Here is a 24,511-nt window from a genome sequence, read left to right on the forward strand (position 1 = left end):
TCTTTTTCTTTTATTGTTCCAATCCGCCGAGACCTTCATTTATCTTTGTGAACACAAATGAAGATATTTTAGATGAAATCTGAGAGTTCCCTCATCCACCATAGACAGCAATGGTCCCGACGTGTTCAAAGTCCAGAAAATGACCAAAAGCATCTTCAAAACAGACCATTTACCTTTAGTGGTTTAATATTTCAGAATGTTATCACACTACGTGTATACTTTGTGTGCACATACAAACAAAAATAACCACTTTGTCCAACAGTTTCTTCTCCTCAGTGTCAGTATAGGGTGCGCATTCATAAGAATGCTGTGCTCTTTATGCGGGCTATGCTCATTCTTCATAAGAGAACAGATTAGAGTGATTTCGAATTAATCACTAAAGGACATGGACGGTTTTGAGGAACGACCTTTCTGGGCATTGAATAAGCCGGGACTATTGAAAAAGGATGGGAGTTCTCAGATTTCATCTAAAATATCTTAATTTGTGTTTCAAAGAAGTATAAAGGTCTCGGAGGTTTGTAACAACATGCAGTGCATGCGGAAAGTATTCATAGTGCTTATGTTACAGCCTTATTCCAAAATGGATTCAATTAATTTATTTTTTCAAAATTCGACACCCAATACCCCATAATGACAATGTGAAAAAATATTTTTTGAAATTGTTGCAAATTCATCAAAAATAAAAAAACTTGAAAAATCACATGTACATAAGTACATGACTCCAGGGTTCTTCTGTGAGGAGAGGAGAACCTTAGAGAAGGACAATCATCTGTACAGTAATCCACCAATCAGGCCTGTATGATAGAGTGACCAGACGGAAGACACTCCCTGCCTGGAATTTGCCAAAAGGCATCTGAAGAACTCTCAGACCACAAGAAACAAAATTCTCTGGTCTGATGAGACTAAAATTGAACTCTCTAAGTGAATGCCAGTTGTTATGTTTGGAGAAAACCAGGCACCGCTTATCACCAGGCTAATACCATCCTTACAGTGAAGCATGGTGGTGGCAGCATCTCGTGTGGAGATGTTTTTCACCAACAGCAACTTGAAGACTAGTCAGTTTAGAGGAAAAGATGAATGCAGCAATGTACAGAGACATCCTGAATGAAAACCTACTTCAGAGTGCTCTTGACCTCAGACTGGGGCGACGGTTCATCTTCCAGCAGAACAATGATATCAATGGAGCGGCTTCACAACTCGGTCGAATGTCCTTGAGTGGCCCAACCAGAGCCCAGACCTAAATCCTATTGAACATTTCTGGAGAGATCTGAAAACGGCTGAACACTATCGCTTCCCATCCAACCTGATAGAGCTTGAGATTTTCTGCAAAGAGGAATGGGTAAAAATTCCCAAATACAGGTGTGCCAAGCTTGTGGCATCATATTCAAAAAGGCTGAAATTGCTGCCAAAGGTTCATCAACAAAGCATTAAACAAAGAACTGTGAATAATGATGTACATGTGATTTTTCAGCTTTTTTATTTTTTATAAATTTGCAACAATTTTAAAAAATCTTTTTTTCACATTGTCATTATGGGGTATTGTGTGTAGAATCTTGAGGAAAAAATTGTATTTAACCCATTTTGGAATATGGCTGTAGCATAAAAAATGTGGAAAAAGTGAAGCGTTATTATTACTTTCCATATGCACTGTAAGGTTGAGTAATTATTAACATAATTTTCATTTTGGGGTCAATAGATTTAAATAAATGTTGTTTATACCAAATTCAACAGTTATTTTCTGTTTGATTTATATTTGTTTCATTCATTCTTTTTTATCTAAATATGTAAGAAATTGACTTTAAAAATGTAAAGGATTGCTTCTAGAGTGAGTAAACCTCTTCAAACGTTGACTACTATATATTTTTTATACATTTTAACATTTTGTATAGACCCCAATTGCTTATTTTTTCAGAATGAAAATTGAACAGTGTTTGTTTTGTCTCTCAGCAGTGCAATTTTTCTCTGCAAGTTTCTAGTCGGGTGCATCCAGAAAATATGGCTGTCCAATTTTAGCTACTTATTTTTGCACATTCACACAGACGAAGTTGCCTCATCCAGTATCCATTCACACACCTCATTAAAAACATGACTCTGTTTGTTTTTCCTGTGTGTGCAGATCTGGTGCGGCGTCACGCAGGTGTTTTAGGTCTGAGTGCCTGCATTCTGTCCAGCCCGTATGATGTGCCCACCTGGATGCCCCAGATCCTCATGGACCTGAGTGCCCATCTCAATGACACACAGCCTATAGAGGTAGAGCGCTCGCCGTCCTCCATGTGCTACATCAGATCAGCAGATTGCAGTTGATCTAACATATTTGCCGTGTCTCTAGATGACTGTGAAGAAAACCCTGTCGGATTTCCGTCGCACTCATCATGATAACTGGCAGGAGCACAAGCAGAAGTTCACAGATGACCAGCTGCTGGTGCTCACAGATCTGCTCGTCTCACCCTGTTACTATGCTTAGGTCTGTCTATCACACACACAGAGACAAGCACACACACACACTGGCTCACTTGCAAGATCGAGTTTATTACATTAAATATTATTCTTAGTCATCTCAGACACCATCTTTGGATGATTTTGATGCTTTATGGTATGATGCAGTAAAAGCTGCTTATGTGAGGTGTGAATCTTCACTAGACAGCTAATTCAATTACAATCATGGGTTATGATTTGATTATAAAATGATTCACAGCGCACATTCTATTCATAAGAATTAGCCTAAAATAGCTAATTTCTATAGTGTGTACGTGTGTTTGTAAAGATATGTATATTAGGGATGCACGATATATTGGCAGCCATAATGTTATTGGCTGATAAATATTATTGTTATCGATCAGATATTACAATTAGGCCGATATCTGTAAGCTGATGGATTACGTAATTGTACAGAACTGCCTGCCTCATGCATGCGAGGGACCTTGTTCAGACTTGTCTGCTGCATAGACATAAAGTTTCCACTTTGGCTACACTATGACAGAGCTTTCCTCTCATTGTTTATTTCTTCAAAGTCCGTCCTTTCTTTGTGTACTATTGCTGTGCGTTAAAAAGTCAGTAATAACCATATTCCTTCTCTTTGTAGATATGTTTGATAGATTGTCATTGTGTATTTTAGTTTAAATCACCTCAGGAAAAATATTACACGTCCTACATGCAGAGATGTACACGTCCTAAACAGCTAGTTGAGTTGTTTGTACTCTAAAATGATTATTTGTTCTTATCGGCGCATTGCCTTGCATGTATTGTTGATGTAGCCTAAGATTGTATTCAGTTAGATAGGCATATATTTAGGACGTCATACTTATCTGACAGAACCTTCACAGTGCTGCTCTGTTTATTGAATGTGTTATTAAACATATTTGGGTGTGCACCGGGGCACAGCAGTGTTGTGCAAGTTTTAATGTTCATTTTAAAAATAACTTCTGAAATTTAACTTCTAAAAACTGATTTTAACTTATTTAATCATCAGCCTCATTTGCATTTCGTTGTATCTTGGAAAATAAGCCAAATCAATGCTAAATTATGTGCTGAGAATGATTTAAAACATAACATGATGCAACAGTGTGGAAATCATTTATTTTTGGCTTGCTGATTTATGTGAAATCGTGTATATAGTTCTATATAACCACCTTGCCATTTTGAAATTATTGAGTAGGCTAGTCCACTGTAAAAAAAAAAAAAAAAAATAGAACATTTTAAAGTTTTTATATTTATCAGCCTATATATTGTCTGTAGACTGCCTCCAAATCTAGAGTTATTGGTTATCGACATCGGCCCAAAAATCCATATCGGTGCATCCCTAATGTATGTATGTACTTACAGTTGAAGTCAGAATTATTAGACCCCCTGTTTTTTTTTCCATAATTTCTGTGTAACGGAGAGAAGATTTTTTTTCAACACATTTCTAAACATATTAGTTTGAATAACTCATTTCTAATAACTAATTTATTTAATCTTTGCCATGATGACAGTATATAAAATTTTCTAGATATTTTTCAAGACACTTCTATACAGCTTAAAGTGACATTTAAAGGCTCAACTAGGTTAATTAGGTTAACTAGGCAGGTTAGGGTAATTAGGCAAGTTATTGGATAGTGATGGTTTGTTCTGTAGATTATCGAAAAAATATATAGCTTAAAGGGGCTAATAATTTTGACCTTAAAATGGTTTTTAAAAAACTTAAAACTGCTTTTATTCTAGCCGAAATAAAACAAATAAGTCTGGGAATGGAATTTCTCCAGAAGAAAAAATATTATCAGACATACTGTGAAAATTTCCTTTTAATTTCCTTTTTACATGTACAAAGTCAAGCCCAAAATTATTAATACCCCTGGCAATTCTGACTTAAAGTTTTTGTTTAAATGTAAATAAAACTTCAATATTTTTCCATAATGATGCCTCCTGTACATAATCTTATTATATTCTGAGCGAAGCTTTTGTCATTTCCGGTCATTTAAAAAAAAAAAAAAAGTCCAGAAGTATGAAGAATTTCAGGCTTAAAGTTATATTAATAAAGAATATTAATAATTTGTATACATTTTTAAATTTTATCATTTTACTTTCTTTTTTTTTTTTTACTTTTTCTAATACATTAAATTTTTTATGCACTGATAATATCCAAATTGTTCACATTTGCACTACAATTAGCATAATAAGGGTTGTGTTCCACATTTTTTCTGGATAATACAGTAATATTTCATACTATTTTCTAATGATTGTTTCTGTTCTGTTTTTCAGAAAGATGTCACTTCCTGGTGAAGGGAAAGTGTTTCTTAATTGTCTAACAGCTTGAAACTTGAATTTTTGTTTGCTCTGAGTGGTTGTTTTTAAAGGATTTAAACGATATTGTAGTCATCTAGTTATAAGATAACTAGAATCTTTTGCTGAAGTTTGTTTTTAAAATTCTGAATACACTTAATATTTAAGGGGAACCTATTGCAGGTATGGCTGTCCTGCATCTGTAATCTTCTTGTACAGTTTTGTGCGCGTGTGTGTGTGTGTGTGGGGGTGGGGGGGTGAGTGCAAAATTGTTTAATATAGTCCATTATAAAGCAGTTTTCTGCACTGCTTTGCATATTTATTGTAATGCTTGCATTTTACAGATTTAGGGTTAATCCATTTGTAATGTTAATAAATGTTACATATGTGTGAGGTAAAAGAACTATTTTCTTTTTCTTTTCTTTTTTTTAATAGCACTTTATATTTTACCCTCTTTCAGACAGACTGTGTGCGTCTTGAACAGTTATGTAAGCCTACATAAATGAATAAGTGTGAGAAAATATCTCATTGGATGCTGTTACAAAATACTAGTGCTCTGTAAACCCATGAGATCTTAACTTCTAACTTCTGCACTTCATGCTTTTATTTCTTTATTCATATTTTTGCAGTCAACAAATTATTTATTCATCTATTTTTATTAATACCTGCTCTGTCTTACCACTTTATGCAGTCTTTGCATTTAGTGTTTGCATTTTTCATTTTTATTTTTGCATTAAGCCAAGTGTTTTCATAACCTGATATCAGAAGGCTTCTCAGTAACGCTGTTTAGAATTTGCAGATTTTGCATTTTAAAACGCAGACATGCATTACAGAGTGTCGCTGGTTTAACCTGTTTTGCTTTTGCTGATGAAGCTTTCATAAGTATATTCATGCTGTGAGTCATGTCAGAAGCCAATGTACTGTTTGGTAAACTGTTGGACAGTATTGAAATGCTTATAAATCAATAACTGATTATTGGTTTTGTTTTCCTTAAAATGTCTTTTACAAATATTTGATGTCAACAGATGTTTGTAATAAAGTGTGACAAAGTATGAAGAGTACTTTCTTGACTTTTTTTCCCCAATACATAGTTATTTCTGTTAAAACAAAACCTTTACTCTAATAATCCGTCATATTTGATGGAGATATATCTTATAAACAAAATCCTAATGACAAAATCTTGTTGATAGATAGATAGATAGATAGATAGATAGATAGATAGATAGATAGATAGATAGATAGATAGATAGATAGATAGATAGATAGATAGATAGATAGATAGATGGATAGATAGATGGATGGATGGATGGATGGATGGATGGATGGATGGATGGACGGACGGACGGACGGACGGACGGACGGACGGACGGACGGACGGACGGACGGACGGATGGATGGATGTTGCAGTTACTAAAATAAATACATATAAAGTTATATATATATATATATATATATATATATATATATATATATATATATATATATATATATATATATATTAATATATATATATATATAATTTAGCTGTAACATTACGTAAGCTATATATATATATATATATATATATATATATATATATATATATATATATATATATATATATATATATATATACATATACACATATACACACACACACACACACACACATACACACATACACTCTTTGTGCTTTGAGTGAGCGTCCTGTTCTCACGGGCACGCGCTTGCTGTCCATTCACGGGCTTCAATATGATTCCAGTGAGGCGCGCCCACTCTCTTTCTGCGCATTAAATTCACTGTTTTCCTTAATCTCGTCCTATGCTGTGATGCTTTTTCTCGAAAATGGGATGCTTGTAACGTTCGTGCACTTTGAAGATTCGTACAAATGAAGAAAACGCGACGTCGTAAAAAATGGCACACGGAGAGAATCGATGGTAAGAAAAATCCTCCTTTTTTCGGCAAGCGGAGATATAAAGCCGCAGGGTTGGTAAAGGCGAATGTGTGTGTTAGAATTAACAATGTATTAGACGTTTTTATCACGTTTGTTTGTATTTTGCATGCGACTTGTAGTGCATATCCTTTCAAATATGTCGGTTGAATGCATTTGGACACGATTTTATAGTCGGCGCACATTCACCTGCAGTAAATACAATTCTAACAGAGGATAAGAAAAGCCCTCAGATACTATGCAGATTGTTGCAGGCGTGTATTCATCTTGAGATGTGGATGACGGGAGCGCGCAGAGGAGATAATGTACAATAGTCTTCGTGATGCTGAAGAAAATCCTAATCATTTGTGCATCATGTGATGTTAATGGTATCATTAATGACTCTAAAGCCATTGTCATTTGTTATGTTCATTAATTGAGATTACCTTATCTAACTCAAAGCTGCATTATGTTGTCTATTACTAATCAATATTTCTTCTTCCCTTGTGTCCTTGCAGCAATCCAGAGGGTCTGCCATGAACCAGCAGCACAATGGGAGTATTAGCTCGCTTTTGGGTGACCTAAAGGCAAGATGGGCAACACTCTGAGGCTGTAAGCATCTCCATGTGTACCATGAACAGCACTGCCTGGCCTTTGGACCTGGCTGAGTTTGCAAAACCTCGGGGATTCAACAGCTCCCAGAGCCAGTCTGCTTCGGCAGGCGGCTGGGCCTTGATCCACACAGCCACCTTGGCCTCATGCTCCCTTTTGTTGGTCCTCATTTTTTGCCTTGGCTCTTATGGAAACTTGGTAGTCTTCTTGTCCTTCTTCGACCCAGCGTTCCGTAAGTTCCGCACCAACTTTGACTTCATGATCCTCAACCTGTCCTTCTGTGACCTGTTCATCTGCTGTGTCACTGCCCCCATGTTTGCACTGGTGCTCTTTCTGGACGCTGGAGACAATAATGGTGGAGTGTCCAAGGGCTTCTGCTTTGCCTTCCACCTCACAAGCTCGGGCTTCATTATTATGTCTCTTGAAACGGTGGCTGTGATCGCCCTACATCGCCTTCGAATGGTTTTGGGTCAGCAACCCAACCGTACAGCTTCGTTCCCCTGTACTCTGGCGCTCACGGCACTGTTATGGACATCCAGTTTTACACTGGCGGCTTTGGTCACTTTGCGAGCGTATCCCAGAAGCTCTGGACCTTGTTTGCCCCACTTTGGTCTTACCGGCAACAAGGCCAAGGTGGTGCTGTATGTATACATTGCGGACTTTGCTTTCTGTGTAGGTGTGGTGTCCATCTCTTATCTTATGATCGCTCAGGCATTGAGGAAGAACGCGCAGGTACGCAAGTGCCCCATTATTACAGTTGACGCAACACGTCCACCTGCCTCTCATCCGCCACTAATTGCTGCTGGGTTTGAGGGTATGCAGTGTACAGTGCAAGTGCCCTCACTGTACCGCAACCAAACCTACAACAAGCTTCAGCACGTCCAGACGCACTCCTTCACCAGAAGAACCAACCAGCCCCTTGTCCCCGGAGCCGCCACTGGTGCAACCTGCTGCCAGTTGGTCACCTCCGTTAACTTGGCCACGGCCAAGGATTCAAAGGCTGTAGTGACTTGTGTAGTGATTGTTATCTCCGTGTTGTTGTGTTGTCTACCACTAGGTATATCCTTAGCACAGGATATGGTGTCACCAGAGAGCAGCTTCGTCCACTACCAGTTTGAGCTCTGTGGGTTCGCCCTGATCTTCCTAAAGTCTGGAATCAACCCGTTTGTTTATTCGCGCAACAGCGCAGGTCTCCGTCGCCGTGTGCTCTGCTGCCTCCAGTGGTTGACCTTGGGCTTCTTGTGCTGCAAGCACAAAACACGGCTGCACGCAATGGGCAAGGGAAGTCTGGAAGTCAACCGCAACAAGTCCTCTCACCACGAGACTAACTCTGCGTACATGCTCTCACCGAAGCCCCAGAGGAGGCTGGTGGACCAGGCTTGTGGACCCAGTCACTCTCGGGACAGCATGCCTAGTCCATGTGCCACTGCTGGACGCAAACCCCGACCCCCGAGCACATCCACACCCATCAACACTCGCATAGAGCCCTACTACAGCATTTATAACAGCAGTCCGTCAGCAGGGCCGAGCTCCCCTAACAGCCTTCAGCCGGTCAACTCTCAAACCACACCATTTGCCAAAAGCTACGTGGCTATGCACTACCACATCCACCAGGAGACGCTCCAGGACTTTGACAGCACCTCAGCCCATCAGATCCCCATCCCATCAGTCTGAGCCCCAAAATCTCACACTGCGTTCCAAAAAGCATACATCGCCCTACTAAGGACACTTTGAAGTGAAAACAAACATGGCCGCCATATTGACATGTAATTCCAAACTGAAGTGCTCAAAACTGGCCACTTCAAAGGACTCTTTGGAATGAAATATTTTGAAGGATACAACTTATAGACCGTGAGCAGGGAAGTTGTTTGGTGTCAGACAATGTTTAGTTCAGAGGGGCTCATTCCTATGCCCTAATCTCTTCAGAGGGACACTCAGAAGGGATTTGGGCATCAGTAGGAGACCTTCTGAGTGTCATATTAGATGCTCGGCAAGGAGAGCATTAGCGGTGTTTGCTTGTGGTTTGCTAATGGTGTTTTGCTGAAAGACAATGTGCATCGAGAATCAAATAAAAACAACATGGGACAAACCTAAAATTCACTTTGCGCAGATTGTGACTTTGGATGATTTATGGACTGAAGGATGTTCTATTTTTACATTAACATGGCATTTTCATGTAATAGTCTTCACTTCAGATTATGTATTTGTGAAACATCCTACATTTTATATATGAACTTATTAAATGTTTTGCAAGTGTAGTTGGACACCATCTCTTTCATTTGAAAACATATTGACTTTATTCTCTTTTCTTTTAGGTATTCACTTCCGAGTATTAATATGGATGAATTCTTTTTTTAATATACAAGCATTCAAGCTTTTCTGTGAATTAGTTCATATTCACATAAGGGACAATGGCACCACCTAGTGCAGGAAAATGGAGCCTTTAGGCCAATTCGTATTGCTTGGCACAGGCAGTTTATTTCTCATTATAATGATGAAAAATGTTACACCCAAGACAATTTCATTAAATGCTTAATTATGAAGAGATGGGATTTTCTTATACCCTGGAAAAACAAATATTTCTTTGTATTTATTTCTTGTTTTCTAATTCATAATGCACATTCTACACTAGAGCCCTGCATTTTAGCTCGAGCCCGTCAGGGCCTGACATTTTTTTTTTTTAATGCCCCTAGAGCTGGGCTTCGGGCCAATTTTCACATCACAGCCAGCATGCATATCGGACTTCGAGCCTGCTTAAAAAAAAAAATAATAACTTCAAAAAAAAGTTTGAGATCTAATGCATGCAGTCCAGAAGTGCCAGTGATGCCTTGATTTCCAACCACTTAGAATGGAGAACATAGCCGATGGTGAACTTAAAACTGTGAAAAACACTACAGGAAAGGCTAAACTGGTCAACTTTTCCATTTGAATAAGAATCTGGTCTATTTTAATGGCTGCAACAGTATAAACATTTTGGCAGGCTTTGGGACAAAAATTGCTAAGCTGTTGGATAAGAGCAGGGCTACAGCCTGTGAGTCAAGGGCCAGGCTACGACTTAGATTTAAGGCCCATGCAGGGCTCTATTCTACACATATGAAGAGTTTAGTTGCAAAAATCTCAAAGTGCCATCTGAAATTTCCATCTAAACTGAGCATTTTTCTCAGACTGTTGTGTGTAGTTTCAGTAATTTTACTCTTAGTACAGAGAATGTTATTTTCATTGCAATTAAAGTGAAACAACTGACTACAAACATTGGCTAGAAAAGAAAAGAAAAAGCAAATTTTAGAGGAAAATTTCAGACGGCAGACATGGCACTTAGAGGTTTTTGCATCTAAACTCTTCATACACATGTATATTGAAAGGCCAAATGACATCCTTATTCATTTTCCCACACAAAACCCCACGAACACGGGGAGAACATGCAAAGTCCACACAGAAATGCCAACTGACCCAGCTGAGGCTCGAACTAGCAACTCTCTTGCTGTGAGGCAATTGTGCTCCCACTGCACCACCATGACACCAATTACATCATATATATATATATATATATATATATATATATATATATATATATATATATATATATATATATATATATATATATATATATATGTATATATATATATATATATATATATATGTATATATATATATATATATATATATATATATATAGTCTTATTTTTCAGATAATCAGAAGCTTCTATCACTTAGAACTAAACTTTCCATCCTGTGGTAAGAAAAATAAACAATTATTTCCAACCTCATTGTCTATTTTTCAATTTTACCAAAAAAAGTACATCATTAATATCTTTTTTTTCTAAAGTAAATGTACATTCATAAAATGACCAGCCATTTATCATAATCATAAACAAAATATTCACATACAAAATTAATAATAATAATACCCTATTTACTTTCATTGAGGTGTTTACATGGAAATAGTTTGAAACACAAAACTCATATTTTATTCAACTGAACATATACAGGCTGAATAACAACCAACCTAAAAAAAATAATCTATCTTAATACAGGGGTGTCCAAAGTCAGTCCTGGAGGGTCGATGTCCTGCTGAACTTAGCTCCAACTTGATTAAACACACCTGCCAGGAAGTTTCTAGTATATCTATAAGAGCTTGATTTGCTGGTTCAGTTGTGTTTGATTAGGGTTGGAGCTAAACCCTCCAGGACCAAGTTTGGACACCCCTGTCCCAATATATTTGTTCTCAGAGTTAAATTATTCATTTTTGTACAGTAAGGTGAAGCTTTCTGGTGGAAACCTTAATAATACACAACCTAGAATAAGCGGTTAAATTTAAGCCGAAATAATTCAAAATACCAAACATAAGACTCCATAAACCTGGATTTTCAAAAAACTATTTAATTACATTCACGTTTCTTTGCAAACAAAACAGTGTATTCTCCCTCACAAACTGCATAAGAACAATTACTTCAATTTTTAAAATCATCTCTGGCTGCTCAGTGTTGACCATTGAACGACCAGAAGTTTGACCAAATAAATAATGTATATTTAAAACGGCAGAGCTGCCTTTTTTAATTAATAGAATAAATGAAGCACTTGATGAAATTAAGAACAGAAGACCTTCCCAAAGCCAATCTAAATGTGTCAAAGCATATTTCCTCAAGTCTGAGATTTGAAAAGAAAACATTGGAAAATTCAGTCCACGCTGCGCAAAATAAAAAAGTAGTTTCATCAAATCTCCTCCTTGTTTAATCGTCAAACACGTGAAAGTGCAGTCAGTGAGGGACTTTCTCAACAGCTCTGAGGTTCAGCAGGTTCATGCCTAAACGTCATCACACCTTTAGTTCTCCCTCTGAGCTTCATTCTGCCTTCCTCTTCTGTACTCCTCCTTCTCCAAGTTGCTGTTCATTCCTTCATCTCCTTGTCATGTAGACTAGCTAGGAATTGAAAGAAGTCCATTTTCATCCGCAGTGTCCAAGATCTTGCAGATTACAGGTGACTCAACCTGTGGCAGAATGATTGTGAGGACATGAAATGATCACATCAAATTTCTACACTATAGCATGTAGTAAGCATTCATAATCGCTGGAATCATCAGAGAGTGGAAACTGCAGTTCTGGACTCACCCCGAGGATATACTGACATGTCTGAGGCTCCAGCATGTACACTGTAACAGCATGAGGGGATTCAGACTCCTTACACCTGACACACAAACAGGTAGGTGTTATTAGATATGTGTGAAATAAATGTCATCTATAATAATGCAAGTCAAAGTTTTAGCAATGTTTAAAGTGAGTTGTCAAATCCTGGAGACCAGGAGCAGGATGTTTGGTTCCAAACTCAAAATGAAAGCAGGCTATTCTGTTCCAAACAAAACCTGAGAGCAAGACATTTAGTTCCCACCTAGCTGGAGTAGGACGTTTAGTTACTAAAGCGTGGGAGCAGAACGTTTAGTTCCTAACAAAGCATGGGAGCAGGACATAGTTTCTGACAAAGCCCCAGCGCAGGACATTTGGTTCCTTCCCAAACAATTCCCTAGAGCAAGACGTTTAGTGCCTAACAAAGCCCCGAAGCAAGACGTTTAGTTTCTAACAAAGCCCCGGAGCAGGACATTTAGTTCCTAACAAAGCTGGAGAAGGAACTTTAGTTCCCAACAAAGTCCTGGAGAAGGACATTTAAATAATAACAAAACTGGAGCAGGATGTTTCGTTCCTAACAAAGCTGGATAGGAAAGTTTAGTTCCTAACAAAGCTGGAGAAGGAAGTTTAGTTCCTAACAAAGCTGAAGAAGCAAGTTTAGTTCCTAACAAAGCCCTGGAGAAGGAGGTATAGTTCCTAACAAAGCTGAAGAAGGAGGTTTAGTTCCTAACAAAGCCCTGGAGAAGGAGGTTTAGTTCCTAACAAAGCTGAAGAAGGACGTTTAGTTCCTAACAAAGCCCTGGAGAAGGAGGTTTAGTTCCTAACAAAGCCCTGGAGAAGGAGGTTTAGTTCCTAACAAAGCCCTGGAGAAGGAGGTTTAGTTCCTAACAAAGCCCTGGAGAAGGACGTTTAGTTCCTAACAAAGCCCTGGAGAAGGAGGTATAGTTCCTAACAAAGCTGAAGAAGGAAGTTTAGTTCCTAACAAAGCCCTGGAGAAGGAGGTTTAGTTCCTAACAAAGCCCTGGAGAAGGAGGTTTAGTTCCTAACAAAGCCCTGGAGAAGGAGGTTTAGTTCCTAACAAAGCCCTGGAGAAGGAAGTTTAGTTCCTAACAAAGCCCTGGAGAAGGACGTTTAGTTCCTAACAAAGCTGGAGAAGGACGTTTAGTTCCTAACAAAGCCCTGGAGAAGGAAGTTTACTTCCTAACAAAGCTGGAGAAGGAAGTTTACTTCCTAACAAAACTGGAGCAGGACGTTTAGTTCCTTACAAAACTAGAGCAGGACGTTTAGTTTCTAACAAAGCGCTGCAAGAAAGTTTAATTCCTAACAACGCAAGGATGCGCTGTCTCCTGCTGGTGAGGTTTATTTATCATGACAAAATATATAACCAGCCAATGTACTAGCACACAAAAAAAACACTCAGCAAAATATTGATTAATAATCTTTTTTTTTTTTTATGTGTGTGATTATTGTGATCATTCTATATTGTGGATATGTGTAACTTACTTTAGCTTGACTATAACCTGTCTCGGTTTCCCTGTTAGGTCACAAAGATCTCCATGTCCATAGAAGTGAGACACAACCCTGATGAGGGAATGCGTGAAAATGTGAAATGAATTAAATAAAACTTGACAAATAATTGTTTTTCATTTGTTTTAAATCAACATTTTAAAATAGAATCATACTTGACTTTTTGTGCTCCATCATCTTTCAGATGATAAGATCGAGCCACATTCTTCTTGGCCCAGTTCATGTGATCCTCAGTGTTCCAGCTGCCCACCACCACGATGTTCTTCCCTTGCTCTTTATCCTTCAAGCAAACCCAGAGAGAATTTAAACGTTCGACCAACTGGAGTTGTTATACTTTATGAAGAATTCAAACATTTCACCACTCTTACCTCATGATACTGGTGAACATGTTTTCCATAACAGAATTCATACTTCCACCAACCAACACCCTAGACAGAAACAACAACAATGTATTGAGTTTACATTCAAACTGAAAGATCTGCAGATACAGAAGACAAATCCATCCATCATACCCCATGCAGACAGTATGAGCCGCTCAGAAACTCTTTAATCAGCTGTTCATCAGTCAGACGGGAGATGTGCGTAGTGCCAACGGTGACCTGGGCTTGACCACCCACTGTCAGGGGCTTATGGGTAGAGGTATAGGCCTCTTCCTTCACTGGAGATGTGTCCTCCTTAACAAAGAGAGACAATTTTTTTTTTTATTTGTATTGCTAAACAAAAATCTGTCTTTTGTAAATATTTATAAAACAGAATATCAATAGAGATGGGTGATATAGATTGCAATATACTAAAACCCACGTTAATTAGTCTTATGGTTGTCAATCCCTTCATACCATCAACTGAGTGTTGTAAACAACTAGAAGGAAAGCATACTTTTCTAAACAGTGATAAATATACTTGCCCAGGATGGCTTCAAGAAGACAAATACATTTTATAAGTTTCCTTATATATGGTTTGCTTTATTATCTTTTTGTGCTTTGTATCTTCTTTTTGCATGGCCACAGAGATAGTTAAATTTGCCAGGTCCAAGAAAATCTGTCAGGCTAATGACAACTCAAAACCAAGCGGCAATCTCCCGCTCTCCCTCGTGAAGCTAATACGGAAGTAACTGAAACTGCCATTCATTGGAATTCTGCTATAGTACTGGCTCCATAATAGAGCACATTTCTATTGATCCCACTTTTAAAATGGCCAACTTTACAACAGAAAAAAAAGGTTTTTAAAGCCTGGTACAAATACAGATTTTGGTGCATATAGCTAATATTAGGAGAACTGTGAGGGGGGTCTTTTTTTTTTATAACTCATCCGTTTCCTTTATATTAAGTTATGTTAAGTCTACATAATTAAGGGAGTGTCCACTAGACTGACAGCTAGGTCTCGCTGGTCGCAGTCACTTCACCTCAGCTGATTACGGCTGACAAGCAGTACGTTACATTTACACGTTATATTTTTGTGTTGTTTTATGTGGCTTTACACAGTCAGTTTTTTTGTTTTTGTTTTTTGGAATTATTTCTTACAGTTATCAGATAATAATAAAGGTATGCTGTGTGCACTTAATTGTGCTCACAAACCGTTTACGTGGCCTCCATTTCCCAGCTGAGTGAAATTATATAATTATATACCATATCTATAAAAGAATTTGTTTTATTTAAGATCATTTATATTTTTCTTTAGAATTGTAATGCACTCCAGAATCTGACAGATTGATTAGCTGTAGGCTCTAGGACAGTCCTCTGAAACGTTGTCATGCAGTGTTAAGCCTGGATTTCATTAATAGCCTTGGATTTACTAACACAAGTATTTAGAAGTAATATGTGTTTTTCTCTTTCAGAAGAGCAATATTTAGTGGCTCAATTTATTATAATAGTGTTTTTAAAGGACTAAACACTTTATTGATATAGTATACAACCAGGCACATATGGTCAGAACATAAACAAGTCGCAGGTAATGAAATATTAAGCATCTCTGCCAAGGAAAACCAGTCTAAGTAGAATGCTAGCAGGTTTCTGTTGCTCCGTTCAAGCTCTGCCTCTTTGTTCTTATTTGGTTACCTCCAGTTGGAGCAATGACACATTAACAAAATAGTGCCAGTTGGTCAAGCCCACTAGTAGCTTCATTTGCACTCTTCAGAAACCCATAGGTGATGTCAAGGTGATGACACATATCCAGCACAAATTGAATGAAAACTAGCCCAATTTTACAATTACACCCCCTCTCATTCCATAAAGGAGGTCGCACACAGAGCATTTTCTCATTATTTACTCTTCCTCGAGAGACACCATCTTTTGAACACAACAGATAATTTGAAGAATGTTGGAAACCCGTGTAAACATTTACTTCCATAGTAGGAAAAACAAATACAATAGATGTCAATGGTTACTGCTTTCTTTAAAATATCTTCCTTTGTGAAAAAAGAATGAAACTCAAACTGGTTTGGAACAAGTAGAGGAAGAATTTTCAGTTTGGGGTGAACTATCACTTTAAAGGTCCCATGAAGTGCTTTGAAATGTGCATAATTTTAGTCAATGTTTGCCGTAACTTCAACTGAAAGATTGTGTTCTGTTTTAACACCGCCTCGCCAGTGAGAGTGGTTGAGATCAAGTGCATCCAATGAAAAGCAAATAAGAAACACTTTGAAAGGGGCGGGCCATGTACTAGAGTGCATTTGATTGGTCAGAAGAATTGATGAGAAACTGGAGTACAAGTTTGACTCAAAAACATGTTGATCCATTTAGGGGGATGTGACAAACTTCAAGTTTTTGATGATTATATCAGGTTTATATCTAATAAACACAAATTGTCACTGTTTTGTAACACGCTGTTTTGATATCCTTAAAGCTAACATCTAAAAAAAAACTTATTTTTCACAGGACCTTTAAGTACAGTAGGTTAGAGTAAATACAAAATATATAGCTGAAGTGCCGCCCTGTGCTCACCCTGGATCCCCTTTCACTGCTGGTGCTGAAGGGTGGTTTGAGCAGCTCCTCCTGCTCGTGTTCCATCTGGGACAGGCTCTGAGGTCTGAGAGGTGAACCACCCAGAGCCTGGCAGAAGATGTCATTCACTGGAGAGCTCTTGAACCTGAACCCAAGTGGGATGGATTAGATGACAGTTATTAGATGACACTTTCAACCAAAACAAAGCATGATGTAATAAGGCTGGCCTTTGAGCACAAGAGACATGTCAAAAGCTTTAACAGTATAATGAGTGAAACCTGTATTATCATGAACAGTGGATCTCAAAATAAGAGAGCAACTGATTGTTTTCAAAATTAATGCAATCTTCATAGTTCAAAATGTAAAAGGAATTTTATTTGTGGCTATGGCGGAACAGTGTTTTGGATTACCAAGGCACTTCAACTAAAGTGGAAAATTAATTTGGAATTAATTTAAATGGAAATTTTTGTAAAAAATAAATAATTAAAGGTGTAGTTCACCTCATCCTCCATAGACAGCAATGGTCCAGCATCGTTTGAAGTCCAGAAAAGCAACTAAGAACATTGTCAAATTATTCTATGTGACTTCAGTGGTTTAAATGTAATCATATAAACCTCAAAGAACACTTTTTTGTGCCAAAAAAAAAAAGTAAAAACTTTACTATGTTAGCCAATGTCTCCTCGTCCGAGTGAGCTCAGAGTGTGCATTAGAATCGGCAGCACAATACACGCAAGTGTTGTATTGCCAATGGTAGAGTAGTCAATATTTATAGTGAATCAAAACATTTTTCAAAATTGTACTAAGGCAAGAATGAGTATTGTCCAATCATTTTGAGACAACTCTGATAAAAGATTTTGATCCAATTCAGATGTTGACTACTGTTAACGTACACACAAATCTGAAATGGAAGACATAGACAAAAAGTCTTTACATTTTTATTGATGCAAAAAAATTGTTTACGGTACTTTATATGATTACAGTCAAGCCATTAAAGTCACATGGAATGTTTTGACAATGTTTTTGGTATTTATTCTGTACTTTGAATGTATATGGATGACGAGAGAGCTCTTAGGTTTCATCTAAAATATCTCATTTTGTGTTCCAAAGACAAACAAAAACCTCAGCGAACTGGAACACTATGAGCTAGAAACTGATAACATAATTTTTATTTTTGGGGGGGATTTAACCCTTTAAAGGGGTCCCTTTTTCAAGATGCAATACAACTGTCAGGTATCCCTAACGTGTCTCTGTGTACCTGTATTTGGGATGAGAACAGAGCAGGGGTGTGAGCACCACCACTTCATACTGACAGGTGATGACCTCAGCGATTGTGAGGATCTCATGCTTTGCCTCAGGATGGCAGACGTACAGCACTGTGGTAGAGCGAGGTTGATTCTGTTTCAGAGTGCATTCTGTCCCATGTCCCATCTCTACGGGATAGTATGGAGTCAGCTGACCCTCTATATTCTTTGTTGGTATCTGTGAACAGATAGAAATTGTTTTTAAAAGCATCATGTCACATATTTTCTATCTACAAATCTAACACTGAGTAGCACGGTGGCTCAGTGGTAAGCACTGTCGCCTCACAGCAAGAAGGTCGGTAGTTCAAAACCTGGCTGGGCCAGTTGGCATTTCTGTGTGGAGTTTGCATGTTCTCCCTGTGTTTGCGTGGGTTTCCTTTGGATGCTCCGGTTTCCCCCACAGTCCAAAGACATGCACTATAAGTGAATTGGATAAACTAAATTGGCAGTGGGTGACGCAGTGGCGCAGTAGGTAGTGCTGTCACCTCACAGCAAAAGGGTCACTGGTTCGAGCTTTGGTTGGGTCAGTTGGTGTTTCTGTGTAGGGTTTCCATGTTCTCCCCATATTCACATGGGTTTGCACCAGGTGCTCCGGTTTCCCATACAGTCCAAAGACATGTGGCACAGGTGAATTAGGTAAGCTAAATTGGCAAAGCTAAATTCTCCAGTGTATGTGTGTGAATGAGTGAGTGTTTATGGACGTTTCCCAGAGATGGGTTGCAGCTGGAAGGGCATCCGCTGCATAAAACACATGCTGGATAAGTTGGTGGGTCATTCTGCTGGTGTGACCCCAGATTAATAAAGGGACTAAGCCAAGAAGAAAGTGAATGATTAAATCTAACAGCAACAAACCTCTGTGTTGGTGTTTGGCGATTCTGCTTCAGAGTCACTGGATTTTTCTGTTTCTGATTCTGAGAAAAGAATGGCAATTAAAGTATACATGTAATAAATGTACAAATTAAGCAAACCAAGGAATACAAATTGAGACTTCACCTGCGCCATCTTTTTTATTCATGTTCCCCAGATAGTATTCTTGAATGTTCATTTTCTGAGGAAACAGAGACAACCGAGATCACCAATATTTCATTTAAGTACACTACTATTGTAAAGTGTGTGGTCAGTAAATTTTTTTAAAAGAAATAATAATTTTATTTCAAATAAATGTCGCTCTTTTTAACTTTTTATACCTTAAAAAATCTTGAAAAAATAAATTACACAACAATTGTTTTCAGCATTGACTAATAGAAATGTTTCTTGCTAATTAAATTAGCATCAGTTCAAAAGGATCATGTGACAGTAAAACTACTGAAAATTCTGATTTGGCATTTTAGGAATAAGTTACATCTGAAAATATTTTACAATATAAAACACTTATTATTTTAAAATCGCATGAATATTTCACAATATTGAAGTATATTTAATCAAATATCTACAGCCATGAAAAATATATCAATGTCACCAAATGTTCGCGTTAATGTTTTCATTTCTAATATGATATAATAGACGCTGTAAATAATGGCCAGGGGTCCATTCTTCATTCCTCGCTTAAATGATCTAAGATTATTTGGCAGATCCTAGATCTTTCAATCTTGATAACTGATCTCTGGCTAATTGGGTTATTCAAACAAGTACGCAAATCAGATTAAAATGTCTGGATAAACTGATCTGAGATCACTGTGTGTGTTGTGAAGGACTGATAAATCAATTCTCAAAATCATGATCAGCAAAGCAATGATTGGCTGACGGCAAAGCAGCGTAATGACATCATCTAAGCTGCTGGCTTTACACTTTCATGTGTCAAAAGTATTCATCATGTATTTCAATGTATATCAATTTATTTAGTTCAACATTTGGAGAAGATTTTCTTTATTATAATAGCCTAGGCCTACTCAAAAAATGTTTAATCTGTGTAAGGAATAACTGTATAAATTTATTTCGCATCAAAAAGCATTTTGATATTGGTAAAGGTGTCAATCACCAGCATATTAGCAGTCAAAACACGAGCTTGACTACATAAATTATAACTCTTTTTTTTTTTTTTTTTTTTAAGTTGAATATTGTGCATGTATGCGTTTTCATCTAAAAAGTTCATATCAAAAAATGTCCTCTTTGTACCACCAGGTGACAGGCTTTGAACTTATTTCAGAGTGCAGATTGCATAAGTTTTATTATATTTACATTTTTACTTTATATATGTAGTTAAAAAATATATTTATTATTTTCCCAAGTGTATATAACTATCCATATCCAAATCCAGCTAATTGAGTAATCCCATACAAAGATCGGACCCCTGTTCTTTAACAGGTTACATGACACAGTGATTTTACCTGCCCTGTCTCTTTGTCCTCGTGGTACTGCCGCACATGTTTCCCATGGCAAACTTCATAGGTCCAGTATGACTCAATCTGCAAGTTTAAATGTCCATCATTAGGCCAAACTGTGATCACATTATATATTATGAGTGTTATGACTTAAGGAAAAAAACAACAAAGAAAAGAATTAAGATTTTTTTCAATAATTTTACTCTTTATTAAAAAAAATAAGTATTTTTTTTTTTTTAATGTGGTGTAGATTTAGATCTAGACATATAACAATATTTCCAAAACATACAGTACACAGAAACTGAGAGAAGAAACTCACCCTGTAAGAGCAGCTGCTCTGTTTGAATAACGGCTCCAGCAAAGCAGCTGGACTCGGCCCGCTGTACTCCTTCACCTCATCCTTCAAAAGAGACACACAATAAATTATGTACATTAAACTATGGTTGGTGCAGAAAACCATGGTTAATGTGTGGTAATCATAAAACACACAACCACAGTTTTTAATATTATGTATTTATGTGTTGCTAAAATGTTCGTAACATGCTTTAGCAAACATGTTTTTGTCATATCCTTGTTGCTAACATCAACTTCAGACTATCTGCTTTTTCAAAGTTTTAATCATAAAGTCAGAGTCAACTATGTGATGGTCAGATCCGACTTACAGCTTTAAAGCTTAAAGAGAAAACAGTTAGGAACTTTACATCTCAGAAGAATAATTTTAAATGTATATTATATTTAACTTCTCAAGCTAAAATAAAAAATCCCAATGAATAAACTCACATCCAGATTGCTTGTCAAAGATGGCAATAAACACTTGTACTTTTCTTTTTCTGTAGTTGTCATAATAACATAGTCGTCTTCTCTGTACAGGCCTCCTGACGTTGACTGTGGAAAGAGCAAACAAAAGTGCTGCAAATTTAGCTTTAGCAAAATAACGACTATGACAAACCAAGCCCTCAGCACAGATGAGTTAAGTCAAACTGCTGCATATTTACTTTAATACTTCATAATGCTGTAAGACACACAACATGACAGCTCAAACCAATACACATGCAGCTGTTATGAAGCGACCTCAGCCAACACGCTGACCATAAAACAAAACAAACCGCACGTCAACCTGTATTTACATCTGTTTGTGAGATGTTTTGACTCACCAGCGTAAAGTCTGCCCCTGGCCATTTAATTTTGAAGGGGATCTCATCTGAAAACACTGGAGATCCTGCACGATTTGCAGACACCCCGACACAAATCAGTCCCCAAAACCAGCGCCAAAACAGCCGCATCGCCGCCGCTGAGCCCCCGGAAGCGTTATCGAGACATTAGAAAGACAAAGCTGGAAAAAACGGCTATTACATCCAGTCTGTGCAATGTAAGGTTCGGCTAACAGCTGATAGTTTAACAAGAGTTACAACAGGAAGCACATCAGGAGCTTGTCATCTTGCCACGTCCATTTCCGGAATCAGGCGGAAATTCCGCTCAGCCAATAGCTCGTGAAGGCGCATTCTCTGTTTGTAGTGCTGATGCGCCATATAGATGTGCTGATGCGCTATAGCAAATTTGCAGCGTTAATTGTGTTTTGGGCGATCTGGCTTAACATTTGCTATGCTATGGCGGTTGTGGAGGAAAGTTTATTTATGCTTCCTAGTAATGTTTCATGAAACTTTATTCATTAGCAAATTACTTTTTTTGAATAGTAGTTTAAATGCAAAAGTGCCGTCCGAAATTCTTTTCTAAAATCAGCATTTTTTCTAGCTGTTGTGATGTTTCTGTTTTCATTGGCTTAAACTCAAATGTTTAAAGATACACAACATATTTTATGGGAAAATAAAATCTGATCATTTAGAGGCATTTGCATCTGAACACTTCAAATTCATTCATTCATTTTCTTGTCGGCTTAGTCCCTTTATTAATCCGGGGTCGCCACAGCGGAATGAACCGCCAACTTATTCCCTTCCAGCCGCAACCCATCTCTGGGAGAACTTCAAATTAACTTTAATTCATTTTCTTTTTAGCTCATTCATTAGGGGTCGCCACAGTGGAATGAACCACCAACTTATCCAGCATTCATTTTATGCAGCGGATGCCCTTCCAGCTGCAACCCACACTGTGGAACATCCATACACACTCATACACAACGGACAATTTAGCTTACCTAATTCACCTATAGCACAGGTCTTTGACTTGTGGGGGAAACCGGAGCACCCAGAGGAAACCCACACGAACACGTGGAGAACTTGCAAACTCTACACAGAAATGGCAACCGACCCAGCTGAGGCTCGACCCAGCGAACTTCTTGCTGTGAGGTGGGAGCGCTATCCACTGCACCACCGCATAGCCTTCAAATTAATATTTTTAAAATAATTTAATAAATAGATTCTTTTAAAGTATTTCTGCAGCAATTGAGATAATAATTATCATCAAATCAGTCAGAAACACATTTATTCATTAACAAAACAAGATCAATAAAATTTACTGATCTTTATTAACATTAGTTAATTCATTTGCAACTGTTCATTGTTAGATTATGCTATCTCAGGACTATTAGTCTAAAATTAACAGATATAGAATTTTATTTTATCATGTATTATAATAAAATGCTATATTGAATGTTATCAACATTGATTAATACATGCTTTAGAAAGATTTTTCGATGTTATTCATTAGCTTTTTAAAATCTGATTTATCTATTTTTTACAACTCATTATAATTTAGTCAACAAGCATATTATTTCATTGTAAATAAATTTGAATGTTAATTAAAACAATTATATATATAAGATCAGTCATTTTAATATGAAACTTTGATGGAAAAATATCTTTACCCTCACATTTATCTGTATTCAGAAACAGTTTATGGGTTCAAATGTATTTAATGTCAGTTATTTCCTCTTTTGATAATTTATGTCTTGCTCTAAAAAATACTATTTGACTACATGAAGTAAATTATGGCGACGCGGTGGCGCAGCAGGTAGTGCTATCACCTCACAGCAAGAAGGTCGCTGGTTTGTGCTTTGGCTGGGTCAGTTGGCGTTTTCGTGTGGTGCTCTGGTTTCCCCCACAGTCCAAAAACATGCGGTACAGGTGAATTGGGTAGGCTAAATTGTCCGTAGTGTATGAGTGTGTAGGATGTTTCCCAGAGATGGGTTGCAGCTGAAAGGGCATCCGCTGCGTAAAACATATGCTGGATAAATTGGCGGTTCATTCCGCTGTGGCGACTCCAGATTAATAAAGGAACTAAGCCAAAAGAAAATGAATGAATGAAAGAAAATTATTCGACATGCATTTTGATCCTCTATCTTCCCAAGAGGCTTTTCTCTATTCTCTATGCTCCTTATTTCTCGACTGTCTGTCATAATACCCTCAGAAACTATTGCTTGCATTAGCCACCGCATTCTCTGAAACCTCCATCATATTTCTCCTGGGTATTTAAAAACTACCATCAATCCACAAATTACTCTCAAAGCTGCCTGAGATGACTTGGTGATTGCAGAGCAGTGCTTTATTCTCCATCTACAAGATACATTTTAATATGGATGTTACGGATATTGAGAATTTACTAAATTAGCAGCCAATTTAATCTGAATAGTCTAGAATAATGGCAAGCAAAGAAAGGTTCCATTTCCATTCAAGTGAAGAGGTTACTATTTTTATAGACAGTGTCATGCTTGAATGACATTTCCACTTGGTTTGTGGATCACTGAATAAATGATGTATTTTCATGTCATAGCCGGTCTTTTGATGCTAGTAGAGAGAGCTTCTAATGTCACTAGTAATGAAAGCAAAGCAAGACCTTTAGTGGAAAGACCTCAGTGTTTATGTAGAGCTCACAATCATAGTGCAAGCTTGTTCTGTTACTTGATGCTCAAATCGTTGAAATATTTGAAAGCTTTCAGTGGGATTAAGACTATTATACAGTATATGTAGAAATTGAGTGTGTTTGAGGAGCAGGGATACTAGTGTTTGTCAAGATTGTACTTATGTTCTAATATAGATCATCATTGTAGGCATATATGACTATCAAAATC

General features: G+C 37.5%; 3 protein-coding genes across 4 annotated transcripts in view; 2 read left to right on the top strand and 1 right to left on the bottom strand.

Annotated features, from left to right (window-relative positions):
* psme4a (proteasome activator subunit 4a) overlaps nucleotides 1–5,810 on the top strand; it is a 55,287-nt gene extending 49,477 nt beyond the window's left edge. The window contains exons 45-47 of one of the 2 annotated variants that reach the window (XM_009307492.4): nucleotides 2,117–2,250; nucleotides 2,330–2,464; nucleotides 4,738–5,810. In XM_009307492.4, coding sequence (XP_009305767.1) covers nucleotides 2,117–2,250; nucleotides 2,330–2,464 — 269 coding nt within the window. In that variant the 3' untranslated portion in view covers nucleotides 4,738–5,810. The remainder of the gene's footprint in view (nucleotides 1–2,116; nucleotides 2,251–2,329; nucleotides 2,465–4,737) is intronic. The other variant, NM_001423996.1, reaches the window with a different exon arrangement.
* A 663-nt stretch (nucleotides 5,811–6,473) lies between these two features.
* gpr75 (G protein-coupled receptor 75) lies at nucleotides 6,474–9,537 on the top strand. Its single transcript, XM_009307493.4, has 2 exons — nucleotides 6,474–6,674; nucleotides 7,186–9,537. Exon 2 carries the CDS (start codon nucleotides 7,292–7,294, stop codon nucleotides 8,951–8,953), a length of 1,662 nt encoding a protein of 553 aa, XP_009305768.1. The 5' UTR covers nucleotides 6,474–6,674; nucleotides 7,186–7,291; the 3' UTR covers nucleotides 8,954–9,537.
* A 2,111-nt stretch (nucleotides 9,538–11,648) lies between these two features.
* Nucleotides 11,649–21,858, bottom strand: erlec1 (endoplasmic reticulum lectin 1). The gene is given in 14 exon segments (NM_199432.1): nucleotides 11,649–12,266; nucleotides 12,388–12,463; nucleotides 13,903–13,980; nucleotides 14,082–14,206; nucleotides 14,295–14,354; nucleotides 14,439–14,600; nucleotides 16,866–17,010; nucleotides 18,121–18,344; nucleotides 19,019–19,077; nucleotides 19,160–19,214; nucleotides 20,494–20,571; nucleotides 20,807–20,887; nucleotides 21,268–21,372; nucleotides 21,642–21,858. Coding segments are annotated over 14 exon segments (1,449 nt in total). The 5' UTR covers nucleotides 21,771–21,858; the 3' UTR covers nucleotides 11,649–12,194.
* Between the last annotated feature and the right edge of the window lie 2,653 nt (nucleotides 21,859–24,511).

This window comes from Danio rerio, chromosome 13 (assembly GCF_049306965.1).
Source record: "Danio rerio strain Tuebingen ecotype United States chromosome 13, GRCz12tu, whole genome shotgun sequence".
Classification (NCBI taxonomy): domain Eukaryota; kingdom Metazoa; phylum Chordata; class Actinopteri; order Cypriniformes; family Danionidae; genus Danio; species Danio rerio.

Bases quoted from the DNA above. Each gene is read 5' to 3' on its own strand.
- gpr75 (XM_009307493.4), top strand. From the start codon at position 7,292: ATGTGTACCATGAACAGCACTGCCTGGCCTTTGGACCTGGCTGAGTTT.